The 15,824-nt window shown below is 45.4% G+C and overlaps 2 protein-coding genes across 2 annotated transcripts; both read right to left on the reverse strand.

Annotated features, from left to right (window-relative positions):
* Positions 1-251: 251 nt before the first annotated feature.
* On the reverse strand, positions 252-2,539 carry ARMC7 (armadillo repeat containing 7). Its single transcript, XM_041486708.1, has 3 exons — positions 2,358-2,539; positions 2,133-2,276; positions 252-1,272 (listed from the first exon to the last, which is right to left on the reverse strand). The coding sequence occupies exons 1-3, from the start codon at positions 2,422-2,424 to the stop codon at positions 935-937; spliced, it is 549 nt and encodes a 182-aa protein (XP_041342642.1). The 5' UTR covers positions 2,425-2,539; the 3' UTR covers positions 252-934.
* A 5,026-nt stretch (positions 2,540-7,565) lies between these two features.
* On the reverse strand, positions 7,566-14,865 carry SLC16A5 (solute carrier family 16 member 5). The gene is made up of 4 exons (XM_041486631.1): positions 14,531-14,865; positions 11,255-11,398; positions 9,406-10,272; positions 7,566-7,807 (listed from the first exon to the last, which is right to left on the reverse strand). Exons 1-4 carry the CDS (start codon positions 14,748-14,750, stop codon positions 7,566-7,568), a joined length of 1,473 nt encoding a protein of 490 aa, XP_041342565.1. The 5' UTR covers positions 14,751-14,865.
* Between the last annotated feature and the right edge of the window lie 959 nt (positions 14,866-15,824).

Here is a 15,824-nt window from a genome sequence, read left to right on the forward strand (position 1 = left end):
GTTTGTGCTGTCTGGGGGCAGAGGAGGGAGAGGAAAAGAGGAAGAAGGCTCTCAAACATGAGCAGATCCAGTGTGGGTGTCTGTCAGGAAGCACTGGGCTCAACAGTAAAACCTTTTAAATTTTATGCATTTAGCCACCCTGGTTATTGGGTTTTCTCTTGCCTCATGGCTGATAATGAAGAGAGACTAGGCTGACTTCGATTTCTTGGCCCGTGTGCTTCTCACACAGAACTGATTACACAGCATTTAAGTTAAGTTAATGTTTTATTAACAGAAGCTTTTACAAGACAGCTGTTCTCATGAGCCAGACTACCATGAGTCCCCCTCCTTTTTTTTTTTTTTTAATTACTTCACCTTTCTCACCAGTGGTAATAAAAGACAAACTTACCACTTCATTTACAGGGCAGCTACAACCTGCCCTATGTAGTGATTCCAGAGCTGGCTGCCTGGGCCATGATTAGAGGATGGCATAACTAGTGCCACAGGGATGGAGACTGTGAACTGCCAGGGCAGGGAAACTCCTTTCTCTGCAGGAGGAATACATTTCTGTGACATTTCAGTGACTTGAGCTGACACTTAGTGTCACTTGTCACCCACACTGAAGGGGAGAGGTGTAGCACAACTAGCCAGGAACCCGACTGGATACAATTCTGCCCAATAACCTGAGCAGAACACCCCTCATTGCTGGGAAGGGTTGCTTGTGCAAGCTGGGTGCCGAGCTGCACTTGGCAAAGAACTTTCCAATGTGCAGCCATGACCTGCTTTATTTTAAATATTTGCAGGCTTAGCGGTGTGCTTGGCCCAGCTGCCGTGTCCATCGTGTTTGTTAACTAAACACCGGCAGCGGTGGGACCAACTCCCGTCTCTACTGCTGCTCTTGGCCTGCTGAGCAGAAAGTGACAACAGCAGGAGGCTCCCCTCTCCACAGCCCCGCTCAGTCCTTGGGCAGAGGAATGCCCACTGCCGTGTGCTTGCTGAGGTTCCTGGCCTCCTCCACCTGCGGAGGGCTGCAGTAATCCTGCAGGAAGATGGATGCCAGGTTACTGAGGCGCGTGTTGGCCGAGAGCGAGAAGCGGAGCATGCACTCCACCACGGGCAGTGCCGTGGTCTGCGCGCGCGACCGCGGAGTCGTCAGGAACATCAGCGTGGTCACAGCCGACACCACGGTCTCCTCGTTGGAGCTGGACAGGCAGTTGATGATGGGCTCCACCCCGTTGGCCTCCAGGATGTACTCTTTGTTTGTTTTATCCAAGCACAGGTTGCAAAGACCACCTGGAAGGGCAAGAGGAAAGTGTCTGAGGTGATGCAGGTTCACCGCTCATCCTGTTTCTAACACCCACATCTTCTGCATGGATGGAAAATTCCTAACGATTCCCTAGGCCACGTGTTTTTGATTGTTTCCAATTATTTTCCACCAGCACACTCCTCCTGTGTGTCATTAGAGGGCACTGTTACTGCTGCACATAACTGCTTCCACAGAAGGGTTCCAGGAATGCCCACTCATCCCTAATGGAAGACACAAGCCAGCAGTTTACTGCAGGTGCTATAGAAAGACAGAGAATGGAGGTAACAGAGTTAGTAGCCAAAAAGCACAGAATGTTTGAAAGTTGAAGCTTTGAAATGCAGCCACAAACCTTAAAAATCAAATCCATTTAGTATCACCTCACAGAACCACTCACAGCATCTGGCCCTTTAGCTTACGTTCAGACCATGAAAAATCGTGGTAAGGCACTTAAAAGATTTATTAAAATTGCCAAGTAAGTATTATAGAAGATCAGTTGCCAATAGCAGAATGGTTACATGGATCTGGCACAATGTACCTGGCAAAATCTACATATTAATGACTGCTTCTTTACAGGAGAGATTTCAGTAAAAAAATAACCAGGCAGTGTTTAAGAAAAAAAACCCTCTAAATCCTTTTCAGATAGCGTCTTCATTAAGCTCTGTAAGGACATGGAACACAAGCCTGCCTCTGACTTCTCTCCCATTCTGCACTAAAGGAGGCTTTATCAGCACAGCGTGAGTTAGTTTTTGGAGCCCTGTGTGCACTTGGGGCGGGTTAAGGACCAAAGCGAGCGAGGCCCGGTGTCCCCTGCCCAGGTGACAGCTGAGGGTGCCCGCGGCAGGATTACCCATGGCAAACTCCACCAGGCTCTCGTTGTCCTCCGTAAGCATGTCGAGGAACAGGTCCAGCACCTGCAGCTGCCGGAGATACTCGTAGTTGCTGGGATCGTAGGCGAAGTTGGCCAGGTTCGCCAGCACCTGCTCCTTGGCCTCTGCAAGGGAAAAGGGAAAAGGTCGGGGGTGTGAGGAAACGCTCGACACGGAGAGGGCGAGCGAGCGGCGGCGTTTGTTACCTGTGCTGTCCGTCACCTGGAACTCGGTGACGAGCGCCTGCAGGTACTCCAGCCGACCCAGTTCCATCGAGGGACACCGCGCCGGGCTGCCTGTTCCCCCGGCAGCGTCGGCTCAGGGACCGGGAGTACCGAGCAATGGAGGCGAACTGGCCGCCGCCATTTTGTGGGCGGGACAGGGCGGCGCCATCTCCCCTCAGGAGGCGCGGGAGCGGCCGCCATTTTGTGGGCGGGGGGTAGGTGTGCTCCTCTCAGGCGGGGAGGTGGTGGCTGCTCCGTGTCTCTCGCTCTTTATAAACACATTATGTATAGTTATGTATTTTATATATAAAAATAAATGAGCCTATGTCGAGGAATTTGACTGTCTCATTATATGGCAGAGCTTTGCTGTTTAAACGCTTGGTTTTGCAAAGCAGCTAACCTTTCCCCACTGATTACTTACTCAAATAATTTTCGCCTCTGTGTATGTTCTGCTGTTCCATCACAATGCTGTTGTCCTGGTGGTAGTGCTGCTCCTGATCAGTTCCAGTTTAAATAACGGGATTGCAATTCATGAAGCTGAGGGAGAAAAGGTAAAAACGGGGCACAATACTTGCACAGTGAGGGAGATTATCTGGGGAAAAAAATGAAACAAGGCCAGGGAGTCAATTAAAAGATCAGCAGGTGATTCCATCTTGGTTGTACAATGGTTTGGGCACAGAGCAGAGCAATTCCCTTGTCCTGAAGTAACATAGCTCAGTGAAACCACCACAATTTTACGTGCGGCAAGAGGGTTCAGTTATGGTGCATGTTCTGTAAATATATAAGGTAAAGGTTAATAAAGATCATAAACTGTGGGAGTGGACTCTGCAGAAATTTGTACTGCTTTTATTGAGGCAATTACATGCATGGCTGTTCTTCTGTGGATAAGGCAAGGAACAGGCCGTGAGAATATGTTGTCTTTTGTGTTATCTCAAATACAATTGATTTTCATATCAAGCAAATTAGTCATGGACTGATCCACATGGCACCAGTGACAAGAGTGGGCTGATAACCCACACAGCTGAGGGCACTGAAATACCTGCCCATGACTACATTAAATGGAAGGATGAGCAAAGAAGCTTCACTGAATGCAGCAATGCTAAATATTTTAACATTGTAATGGTGTGGGAAGACACAAAACATGAAAGGGAAGATATTTATTTCTACCTGGTATAAAAGTTTAAGCCAGGCAAAGTGCTAACAACTTCAGCTCTTAGCGTGATTATCAACTGAAGTCGTTATGTATTTATGTGAATGTCTAAATATATACATGTATTTTTTTCTGCATATTTGAGTATATCTCTCTGGAAATGATCAGCAAAGGTGCTACAAACTGTGTCAAATATTAGAATGTTTTGCTACTGTAGTAAGAAGTCTTTTCTAATGTGTGCCTTTGTAAGTGGTGAGTGTTGTTATACTTTAAATCCTCATCTGTCATTAAATAGGAGGTGAATGAGTAATGTGGGAAAGCAGGAACAGAGAAAGCAAACACAGGGAGCTAGTCCAGACAAACAGAGCGCTGCTGGGATTGACTAAGAGGGGGAAGCTGTGTTTAAAAAGGAAAAATGTGATTACTTGTGTTTGTAAGAACTGCATTTACCCACCCAATATTGGCTGTATAGTTTAATGGTCTGAGTGCTCCAAGCGCTTGCTGTTTGCCAGAGCAGTTCCCAGAGCAGGGGCTGGTCTAGCCAGGGTAGTCACAGCTCCAGGGACTATTCTGGTGACTTCCATAGCACACCGAAGCCAGAATTCAGGAAATTTTAATTTCTAGTAGTTGTTTCTTTTCTTATAGCTACTAGCTATGTCTGCAAACAGCAAGCCAAGCTCTTAAATTAAGTCATTTTGCACTTCAGAGGTATCTTAGAGTGTGTAAGATTGCTGTAACCTTTATTTGGGCTTCATTGCTATTAAATAGAAATAATTAATATTAAACTTTCCCAGGTATTACCCTGGCAGAGAATCTTAGGCTTTTAAGGATCATGATCTTGCAATACTTCAGTGTGAATTTCTCAGTGTTAATGTTTCATTTCAGTGAGGAAAGGTGCTTCTAGCCAAAATGCTTATCTTGCAATAGTCAGAATATCTTCAATGATAAAGGGGGCAGGGGAGGGGCAAGAGGGGACAGGGTGAGCAGGGAACATTTAATTCTGGTCAACTTCTGTGGCTCTGCTATTTCTCAGAGATTTGTAACCTGGCTGAGTTATTAGTGTTTGTCCCAAATGAAAGCCAGGGTTGTTTTACTATCTGCAGGTGTTAAAGAAATGCTTCAGTGAGGGTATGGTTGCCTTGTGTGAAGGGCTGACCTTAAACTAATGGGGCAACTTTTATCACTTTCCTTTCCTTCTGGTCCCCAAGATTCCTAAGGACTGAGTGTTGCTGCACCTGTAGGATCCCTCTGAGGGGGAATATTTATTGTTCTGTGGCGTGCTCAGGTCTCTCCTGTTATCCTTTGCCAAGCTCCTGCTCAAGGCAGCTTGGAGTTCAGGTTGGAAACACACATGGGAGAGGAGACTCGTGGAAAGGAGAGGAGGGGAGTTGTTTTCTGTGTTATGGGAACTAAGACATCGTATTTACCTGTGGAAACACGGCATAAAATGTTCCTTCTAGTCTGCTGAGGATTTGCTTCAAACCTGTGGGTTGTGGATTACTTTTCAAGGGTCTGTGGAAAGTAACCAGGGGAGACAACCCTGTTTTCAGGCTTGAGTTCTATTTGAAAGGTTTCAGTCAGCAACTTGAGAAATATTAAAATAACAGGTTTGTGTACTTGTTGTTTTTCTTCCCAGAAACCTCTCTGTGCACCTGGGATCCCAGTGACCCCAGTGATAAGTCTAGGAGTATCAAAAAGCACCTCTGAAAAGCACTCTCCTTCCATCCTAAATTATCTTGTACAATCAAGAAATGATCAAAACAGGTATCTTTGCCTTGGTGTAGGAGGAGCTGACCTCTGTGTCAGCTTCAGTTAGTGAAGAATTTTTGGGTTTGCCCTGTACGTTTCCTTTTGTATGAAGCAACCAAGGCAAAAGCATTACAGGTGGATCAATTGGCTCCATGCAGGAGGTGCCTTCCATTGCTCCTTCACCTAACCTTTGTTTTCTGTGAGAAATTTTGGTGGATTGTAGCTTACACCATATCTTGCCTGTTTTGCCCAGGACATTTGTAGCAGTGGGAGGATCTGGGGCCATATAACTAATTTCTGTAAGAAAACAGAAAGGGAATGTAGAAAGGTGAACAGAATTTAAAATTTAAGAATTACACACAAAGCAAATGGCAACCTGTTCAGCTGCTTGCCTGTTTATTTGCAATGGCTAGAAGAAATTTGGGACTTAATCCCTTTTTATTGCTTTTTTGTGAGAAAAGCCTCTTCATTTTCCTAGGAATGTACAGAAGTCTCTTTTGGTAAGCTGAGAAGCACCAGTCCCTGTTTACTTCGTAGTAATGGACCATGTAAGCATTACGTAAGTTAATAAACACATGTGATGAGAGATCAGATATGTCTATTTCCCCCTAACCAGCTTATTTAAGTATAGGTTTGATCAGGAAATGCAAATCCTCCTGGGTCTGTAATCCCAGGACAGTATTGGAGAAGATACTGAGCTGTGGGAGCAGGAGCCCTTCTGAAGGGCTGATGCCCCTTCTGTGTAAAAGCCACCTGCAAAGCCATTGTGGTCTCTGAAGACCTTGGAGTCAGTTTTCCAGTGGTTTCATCCAGAGTGGGTTTTTTTAAATTGCTTTGTTTGTTTTGCCTGGGGAGCTCTGATGAAAGCTGTGGGTTTGTCACTAGGAACGTGATAGGTCAGTTCTCCAGATAAGCACTGCAGCTGAGTTTGATATAACAGTTCTTAGACAGGCACTGCAGTTCCATTGAAAGCTGTTACTTCTTCCGTTTCACTCCCATTTTGTGCTTCCATCTTTTTGATTGTTCTGATGTGTTGGGTTATCTTTATCCACATGCTTCGTGAGCTGTTATCCGCATCTGTCGGATCAGGGATGACACAGAATATGAACAGTTTGCATCTTGAGCTGATGCTGAGGCTGCTGCAGCCATTGTCTGAGCAGTGACAAGCCTAAATCCCAGGAATGTGGCAGAGAAAGCCACTTACAGTCGAGGCTGTAAGGATAGAAAGTCAGCAACACTGGCTTTTCTCAGTATGCTTTCCCCACAGATTTCTTTTTAAGTTCTGCTTGTGCTTATAAGAAGTATAAGTTATGTTTGTACAAAGTTCTCTATAGTGAGAATGCTGGTGTAATTAGGCTCAAAAGTCTAAGACTAAAGAGCTGAACTGATCTCCACAAAGAGGAACTACAGTTGCTTTGTATTTTGCCCTATAAAAGGATCCATATCCTTTTTCTTAGGTCTGATATCACCCTCCCTGCCCCAAATGGGTTTCAGTTAATGCTGAAGTGTGTCTACATGAGCCATGAATCCTCTTTTATGATATATTAAATTGCACTTCAGACCTCAGTAGTTATACAAAGCAGGCACTCCAAGGCATGGTGGATTGTTTTTTGGGGTTTTTTTCCGAGGCTCTGGAGTTGAATTTTGAGGCTTTGAAATTGTCCTTGGCATGAAGAACTCCTGTGTATGCTTCATAGGAGAAAGTAGTTGATCTTACTAGAGATTTGTCTGAGTTCTACAACCCAGGCATCTGCTTTTGTATAATATGTAGAGATGTGGAAAATAATAACACACTTCTGTGGAAAGTGTTTGACTTGCCACCCCCAACATGGGAAGGAAATAGGAAGCCTGTGCACCAAAATTTCGTATTCAGATGAGGCAAGAATATTTCTTTGTGAAAAACTACCCATTAATATATGTTATCCAGCACTTCCAACTGGAATGTGCTTGTGAAATTCCAGTGACTTCTTAAAGGTTGTGACTTAACCCAACTGAACTATCCCAGCTGTTGTCTCCTGGCGCTGGGTCCCATGGCTGTTACCCCGTAGTTTGCTTTAGGAGAGCTCAGATCTCTTTGTGCTTCGTCTCCTTGGCTGGAGCTGGGCTCTGGGCTGGGCCCGTGGTGTGGATCACCGTCTTGGAGTCTGACAAGGCCCTGTGGAGTGCAGGTGCAAAAGGAAGATGACAGTAATGGAAAGCAGACTGTTCTTTTCTGATCTGCCATCAGTGTTGGGCCATGTGTTGCTTTGTACAGACCACAGTGCTTTGCACTTTTCCCCCTGTCTTTATTTTCATATGCTCGTGATGTACTGAACTGCTGGAGGGGATTGACTTACAGCCTTTGGTTCTGTTGACATTTCACTGTATTGATGTCTGGAGGGATTGTCCAAATGTACTTTGGAAGCCTCTCTCAATTTGTTTTTTTTTTCCAGAGCACAGAAGCTGAGCCCTATAAATAATGCAGCTGATATCAGGAAGAAGCTGGAGTTGTAGAAGACGTAGTGGAAATCACTGGTTATGTCTACCAGGAGACCTGAAATAGAAGTCATAGCTTAGCCAAAGAGAAGAGGCACACTGAAGTCATTCATTTACATGAAAATTAAACCTGAATCATTCAGCAAACTGCCATATGCAAAAGACAAGCATTCTCTGATGAGTTAAGTTCTCTCCTCTTCTCTGGATTCTAATGGTTGTTTAGTTTTTTATTTGTAGTCACAAGTCAGCTGATACTTCTGTAGAAAGTATTTCTCAATACACACAGAAATCAGGAAAGAAAGGAAATTGTATTTTTTCCCCAACCTGCTGCTTTATTTCATTTGCTCAGCAGAGGACCCTTGTGCTACTGCCACTTAGTGGCTTTTGGAATGAGTGACCCTGTTACATCCTAGGGCAGAAAATAGAACTAGATAGAGAAATAGCTCAGAAATTTACATAGTAAGGTCTCCAAACTGAATATTTGTCTCTAATCCTGTTTAATGAAGGATAAGGAAATTCACAGCACAGCAAGATTATGACTAACATTAAGTGACCTCAATATAAACCATTTAGAAATGTGAGCTATCAAGGGAGTAATTTAACACTAATATTAGAGATGGAAAAGTGATACTTAGGCCAAATATATGATGTCTTCCATGGGCTGCTTATCAATGTGGAAATACTAGAATAATGTTTATTTGCTTGTATTTTTCAGTCAAGATTGGTGATGTTTCTTTCCATGGTGTACTTTTCTGTAGCAGATTTTAGGACTACAAACAGAAATGGAGATGCTTTTCTGTGCTTTTTTTTTTTTTTTTTGACCAATTGCTGCTCCTGTCAGAGATCACCAAGAAGGGACCTTTTTTGCTCTTTGAGAAAAGTGACTAACACGCTAATGCCAGGGAGTACCATGAAATACACTGCATGTTACCACCACATTATTGAACCAGACATAATTTTCCTGCTGAGTAGCCACAATTCATTGTCTGGAGAAGAGAACTAAAGCCTGAACTGAGGCTGACATGCTCTGGTTGACATTTGTTGGTCTTTTGAATTTACTGCAGGAGCAGGTGTGTCTTGGACAGGTCACTTAGTGGCATTTAGAGTGAACTGTGAATAATTTATTGGACGGAGAGTCATAACTAGCTCCTTTCTTGTCTCCAGAGAAAAATTAATATGCTCCAGAACGTGGAAAGAAGACTGAACAGAAGCTTTTACTATGAGGCTTTTGAATAATGTAGGACCAGTAATAATTGTGAACACAAATAATTAATTTAATGGGATGTTCACAATTTCTTGAGACTTCTTGGATAAAACAATGCAAACTGGTAAAAAGATGAAAAAGTTCATAGTTATTCCTGTTGGCTTCTTGCCACTGGAAAAAAGCTGTCATAGCTCCCATATGTACCAGATCACATACCAAGTGAGTATTTTTTTCAATGTGATTTTAATGCAGCTGTAGAAATTACTTTCCAGCTGTCAGAAGAGGCTGACGATTCTTTTCCAACCCTACCTTTTATACTGCTCCCTTTGCATAACTCACCTACACCATGGGTCTGGAAACTCCCTAATTCCTCTTCTTGATGCTCCCAAGCACTTGTCACCAGTTTCCAAACCACCACCTTTCCCCTAGCCAGGTTTCATGGCCTCTCTCACCTGTGAGCGGGGGCCCGATGAGGAGGGTGATGCTCTCTAGGATGGTGAAGAGCCCTAGAGCACTGGAGAACCTGTCCATCTCTACCACATCCATCAGCACCTGGAAGGTGAGCGCCCCGACGCCACTCATGGCTATGCTGAGGATGACGCAGTAGAGGATGAGCACACTGAACTCAGCTGAAACGACACAGATGAAATTGCTGAGCCCGCAGAGGAGCACGGCCAGGCTGAACAGGTAGATGCGTCTTCCTGTGAAGACTCTGTGTCCTGAGAGCAGCCCTGTGAGAGGGCGGATGAAGATGTTGATGAACCCGATAATGGAGATGAGGAGGGCTGCCTTGCGTTCCTCCACCCCGTTGTGGATGGCATAAGGCACCAGGTAGACATGGGGTAAGGCAAACCCCATCATCATCCAGGTTACTCCAATAGTGTAAATCTGGTAACCTTTGTTTTGACAGAAGATGTCAAAAGCCAGGTACTTCTGCAGCATCTGGAAGCATTTTGTCCTTTGGGTGTGCTGCTGGAGTGTGGGGTGGTGAGGAGATGCTCCATTGGACAGCTGTGCCTCTTCTGCTCTGCTGCCTGCCTCCTCTTCGGGCTTGGCAGACTGTGGAAGTGACCCTGATGCCAGCTGAATGGGTCTCATGATGGCTCCACAAACACAGCCGTTCAGTAGTATTCCTCCAAAGATGAGGAAGGTGTTTCTCCAGCCCATCTCATCCAGCAGGTATTGAGACAGCAGCGGCCACAGCGTGAAACCGAGGGAGACGCCGGTGGAGGCCACGGCATTGGCCAGCGTTCGCCACCGCACAAAGTAGTAGCCCAGCACAGTCACTCCTGCCTGGAAGCTGAAACATGATCCCAGACCTAAAGATGAGAATAAATGATCCTTCTTTGTTGTCTTAAAGGGTGAAAAGAGCCCAAATTCAGGGTGTACCCACAGGTTATTTAATCTACTGTTGAAGCATTTTCTGACCTGCCAGGCCACACAGCCCCCAGGGATTGATTAATACTCAGAAACCCCACACCAGGGATGAAAAGGATGTCATGTGTAAATTAAACAATTTGTGTTCTTGGGTATAGTAAATATACTGGTCTAAACTGACGTTTTTCTGGGGCACACTGCAATTCCTAAAGCAGCTATGGAATTGCTCATTAAAAGCTTGGATTTTATACCACATGCAATGAGCAGTGCTGCTTTCCTGATGCTTTTATCAGGGCTCAAGGAGTTGCTTGTTTTTCTCTCTATGCAGTGACCATTGCTTAACTTGCAAGATCCAGCAGGAATGGTTTCAGAGTAAGGAATTAATTTCTCTGTGTTATTAAAAACCAAGAGTTGACTGTCAGTTACATAGGAGAAATATTTGGAAAGGAAAAATTCCCATCTGTTACTTCTGTTCAAAACCAACAGGGTCTTTTGTTAGAAAAAGATGTCTCTATTCTCCCCCAGTTTGGGAGTGGTGAAATACAAGCTCAGGGAACCTGAGAATGACATTATCCCAACACATTATGTTCCAAGATTGGAAAAACAACAAAAACCCTCCCTTCTTGAAAGACAAAAGGCTGAGGAGCTACTAAAAAGAACAGACACCCTTTTTCTCCATTTTATCCTCTGGAGACCTGTAGCTTTTTCCAGAGAGAAGCACTTCCCAGCAAGCCTGAGTGGGTGAGGTGTGTGCTAAAGGGGTGTGAGGGCCAAGTCTAGTGGCTGTAGGATTTCTGCTGTGCTGGGAAGCTGTTGAGTTCTCCTATTTCACAGATGAGTGGAAAAATGTGACCACTTAGTCAGGGCTCTCCCATTTCCCATCTCCAGCACAGCAGCTGAGTTTCCCTGCTCTCCAGTACGTACCAGTGATGAGGCCAGCTGTGAGGTACAGCTGGCTGATGGACTTGCAGAAGGAGCTGGACACCATTCCCAGCCCGCTGAGCAGCCCACCCAGCATCACCACAAACCTGCAGCCAAACCGCTTCACCAGGATGCTGCAGAGGGGCCCTGGAAGTAGAGAAGGAAAAGGGAAGCAGTTAGGGAGGAAGGAAGTATTTTGTACCTGCTGCATTGCTGCAGTTATCAAATGATGTAGTCTAGAGACCCTGAAGGTTTTCCTGGCAGCTTAATGTAGTGGGGGAGACAGGAAGAGAAAATATATTCTGTGATCCTCCCAAGTGCTTGGCCAGCTTGTTGGCTGAGATGAAGTCTGTGATCTGCTGGGATTTTGACCATCAAGTAGGATGGGATGGGTTTGCATTAAAACCCTTGGAAATGGACTTCTGGTGAATTCCATGAGATTATGATAAATTACTTGTTTGTTAATGACATTTAACATCCTTCATTTTGGGGCAGGGAAAGATTAGTTCACACCTGCAGCCCAGCAGTGGGAAGGTGCTTCTCTCTGCATGCTCTGGGAGAAGATCTGAAAGTAGAGTTTCTTTTCCTGTTCCCTTGAGGATCCTCAAGGTTTTCCAGGTTTTATTAACTCTTTTCCCAATTCTGAACACTTAAGGTTATGGAAGCAAATACAAAATGACTGTAAGCTGCAGAATTAGGAGTCAGTCAGTGTAGGGAATATAACCTGTGGCATATCTGTGACCTAAATCAACATCTGGTTTGAAATAAAATCCACACAGTCAAGTGAACAGTGGAACATTATTAAAATTAGGAGTGCAGCTGTCTGTATTTTGATCTGCTTGGGAGATTTTCACCTCAGACTTTGCTGGCCTTTGAAAAAGTGTCCAGCAAATGTGACTGGATTATTTTTCCTCCTGCTAAAGACCTTAGTGGTACTGCTGTTTAACTAGCCCAAGAAGGCTTAAATTGAACACTATAAAAGAATGCAATTTGCTCTAAAAACCATAAGGGTTTGTCATGATTAGTTCCTGGTTAGTTGCTGTCTGGGTTTCAAATGTTATTTCTCACTTGCCTGGGGCTCTTGTGCTTTCTTTTGCAAGAATAATATCAACAAAAGTGCTGCATTTGTACGAGTTAGTGCTGAGTGTTCCGTGTGCATGGATATCTAGGAGCAGGAGCCTGTAAAGGCCTGAAATCCCCTTTTGGACACAGATGTAGCACCCTAGGTCTCTCAAATTATAACAAAATAATCATTAATGGCTTTTACCTAGGAACATAGCACTGATAATGGGGTATGTTTGGCTGAGTTATGAGCTATTGTTTGCCCTGTGCCCTTCCCCATTTCCTTCCATAGCTCTCCTGCATGGAACCTTTTCCCAGTACTGGCTGCTCTGAGAACAGGCTGCTCTGCCTGTTTCCCTTCCTCTTCCAATTTTTGCAACAAATAATTTTTTTCTCCTTCAGTTCCTCTGAATTAAAAAGAATAAAGGTGAAGGAAAGAGAGTGGCACCTTTAAGAGATACTTGTGACAGCAGCATACAATTTTGGGAAAGATTTAAGTTCTGAAATGTAACAGGAGAACCTGAATCAAGTAAAGCCTGGCCCCCTGCAAAGGAGGTCAGAAGTTGCAGCAAAAGCCATATGTGCTTGGCCTGAGGGAAGCTTTGATCTGTGTTTATTTTTTTTTTTCCTTCTGGTTTATGTTACTGCTGCCTCCTGATACTCGGGGAAAGAGTAAGCCCTCCTGTGCTCTGACACCCTGCAATAGGAGACATAACTGGCAAGCAAAATACAACTCTCTGGCTGTGCCCTGACAAATTCTATTGTGGATATCAATGCAAGGCTATTCTTTCCTTATCTAATTTATAACTTTTGGATCTATGTATTGGCTGTCTTTGCATTACCTTTTACAGTGGTACTAGCCTCCTACACAACAATTACTTCATTAAAAATGACAGGATAATTGACATTCTTGTGGATACTGTCAGAGTTGTCCTTCCTGGACATGCTGGGACCAAGCTGCTTCTGAGACCATTTCCCAGAGCCAGCAGGTCCCAGCTGGATTGTTCCCACTAATCACAGAAGGAGCACAGGGGCTGGAAAGCGGGATGGGGAATGCCCAACAGCTTCCAAGCCCTGAGGATGCTGCTTTATTTCTGCTGACTCTCAGTGGAGATTCCTCCCCTTGTCCCTTCCCTCGACATCTCTTTCCATCTGCGTCTTGGACCCAGCTGTTTCTGCTGAAGTGCAAACTCTCAGTTCCATGCTGCCAGCCGTATCCTGCAAGGTACAGACTGAACCTGCCATAGCCTTCACATCAGCGTGACTCAGGGCTCGGGGGTTGTTTTTTTGCTTTATAATGTAGTATCAACTTTCACCAGCATTGGAAGGGAGCAGGAGTGAACTCAGGGAGAAGCTTAGATACATGGACAACACTGGGAACTTCCCTTCTGTTGCCTGGTAGGGTTTGGGTTGTCGGTTTATCAAATAAGCACAGGATTTGTATGGGTCACAAAGCACAGACCACTCATTGGGAAGTCCTTGAGCTGCTGGGGATTTGGTTTTCTCTCTGCAGAAAGAGAATCCACACATCTGTGTGTGGAATGTGGGACCACTGCCCTGTGCTGTTCCCATATATCTTTGAGGGGAAAACCAGTGATTCACTCCACCATCCACAGAGCACAATGCTCCTTCCAGCCCTGCAGCCACAGGGTGCTGTCTGACCCACATTCTGCACTGATCCAGCCCTGCTCACATCCACCCTGATGCCTGTGTAGGTGTGCACTCCGTGCCACTGCCCAAGGAGCTGCTTTTAAGGCTTTGCCTCAGCTGGCAGCACCAAGGAAATCAGCTTTTGGCATCTCTTCAGCCACAAAGAACAGAGCAGTCATGTGGCACTTGGAAGGAGATGTGCTCTCGTGGACAAGATGAACCAAGAAAGCACCAGAACTCCAGCACTATGTGCTGGCTTATTCAAAGAGCTTCTGTGAGAAATAACTATGTTCTTGCTGATCTGGAAAAACTGAGCTGAGAAAGGGATTTGCCTTCTTTGACCAAGGGTCTTGGCTGACTCTGAGAGTGACAAAAGGGAGCATGGAATCCGTGGACATTTAGCTTTGGACTGTGGGATCCAAGTGGCTTAGAAATGCTGTGTACTGCCAAACAGCCAGTCCCTTCCACCACCCGCCTCAATGAAAGGCTGAAATTATCCTCATTACATCCCCCCACCAGCAGCACGAGGGCAGGAGGTGGAGGAGGCCATTCCCTGCCATCACTCACCCCCTCCGTGCAGCACGGCCACCATGATGGACGGGAACCATGATGTCTCGCTGTTGCTGGCCTGGAACTCGTGCTGGAGGTCCGTGAAGAAGACACCAATGCAGCAGGGGAAGCCCAGCGTCAGCCCCTGCAGCACCACTGCAGCCAGCAGGACCATCCATGCCCATCCCTGGTCCTGGTGCTTGGCAGGGCTGCGTCCTGCTGCTTCTCCTTGGGACATGATAGCTCCGTTCTCCTCTAAGCCAGTCTGCTGGGGAAGGGAGTGCAGCTACCATGCAACCCTCAGCCCAGTGAACAGGCCTTCAGGGAAGAGCTGATGGTGTTCCTGAGGCTCAGAGCACCGGTGAGTCCCACACCTTTCCCAGCTGACACTCTTGACTTCTTGCTCTGCATTTCTTCCAGCACCTCCCTTCCTTCTCACTACAGGATCCTGGCACCAGATTGTTTAAGAAACCACTGCCTTCTCCTTTTATATTTCACAAGACTGTAACCACAGGCAGGTAGAGGACAGGACCACACCTCCTCTGAGGTATGAATTGGCTTTACCTAGTTCCGCCCTTATTTTCCCTTTCACCTGCTTTCATCATCTGGAGTCCCCTTGTGCTGGCAATTGCTAAGGTCACTCAGTCCCTGTGCTGAGGAGGAAAAACTGCAAATGCCAAGTAAAATAGAAACCTATAAATGTTGTGTGTCACAGCAGAGCTCAGTGTGAACCCTTCAGGAAAACTGCACCTATGTACAAAGTACTGGTGGTGAAAAAACATTTCAAAAGCCATTAATTAATTAGAATTCAGTGATGGCAGATAGGCTTTTGCTTTACCTCTCTAGATCTAGAGCTGCTTCTGAGACATCCCAGTTTGGATTTCTCTGAGACTGACAGAAAGGTATAGCAATAGCATTCTGCATCCTCTCCACATGAATAAACATGCATAAAATAGTAATCTCTGGCAGCTGGATGAGCTCAGAAAAAGTGCCCACAAGGTCGCTGCACAGCGCAATATTCACTTAGCACTCAACGTTTTTTCCCCTAAAACAACTGCTGCATTGAGGTTTTGCGTGCAGCTTTAGAAATGAATAATAGTTTGATTTTGCTCACTATTTCAAATATGCCATGGTGGCAGAAAGTTAGTTTCGTACCTCAGGCTGAGACCAGAATTTGTCAAACGAAGGGCGGTGCCGCGTGGCTGCGGCTCATCCCCTGCGTGCGCAGCCCGGCCAGCTCATGGCCCACGGTCAGACCCTTCTGCTTCAGTAGCGACTGCAGGCTTTGATGAAGTCTTTTGCAATATTAACC

The sequence above is a fragment of the Pyrgilauda ruficollis genome, unplaced genomic scaffold (assembly GCF_017590135.1).
Source record: "Pyrgilauda ruficollis isolate IOZ18807 unplaced genomic scaffold, ASM1759013v1 scaffold77, whole genome shotgun sequence".
Lineage (NCBI taxonomy): Eukaryota > Metazoa > Chordata > Aves > Passeriformes > Passeridae > Pyrgilauda > Pyrgilauda ruficollis.

Excerpts from the sequence above, each read along its gene's own strand:
- ARMC7 (XM_041486708.1), bottom strand. The coding sequence starts at position 2,424 with ATGGAACTGGGTCGGCTGGAGTACCTGCAGGCGCTCGTCACCGAGTTC. Across the intron at positions 2,277-2,357 it reads CCAGGTGACGGACAGCACAG|AGGCCAAGGAGCAGGTGCTG; the intron begins GTAACAAACGCC and ends TTTCCCTTGCAG. Across the intron at positions 1,273-2,132 it reads CCTGGTGGAGTTTGCCATGG|GTGGTCTTTGCAACCTGTGC; the intron begins GTAATCCTGCCG and ends TTGCCCTTCCAG.
- SLC16A5 (XM_041486631.1), bottom strand. The coding sequence starts at position 14,750 with ATGTCCCAAGGAGAAGCAGCAGGACGCAGCCCTGCCAAGCACCAGGAC. Across the intron at positions 11,399-14,530 it reads GGCCGTGCTGCACGGAGGGG|GGCCCCTCTGCAGCATCCTG; the intron begins GTGAGTGATGGC and ends CTCTACTTCCAG. Across the intron at positions 7,808-9,405 it reads CATCGGGCCCCCGCTCACAG|GTCTCCTGGTAGACATAACC; the intron begins GTGAGAGAGGCC and ends CTTCTATTTCAG.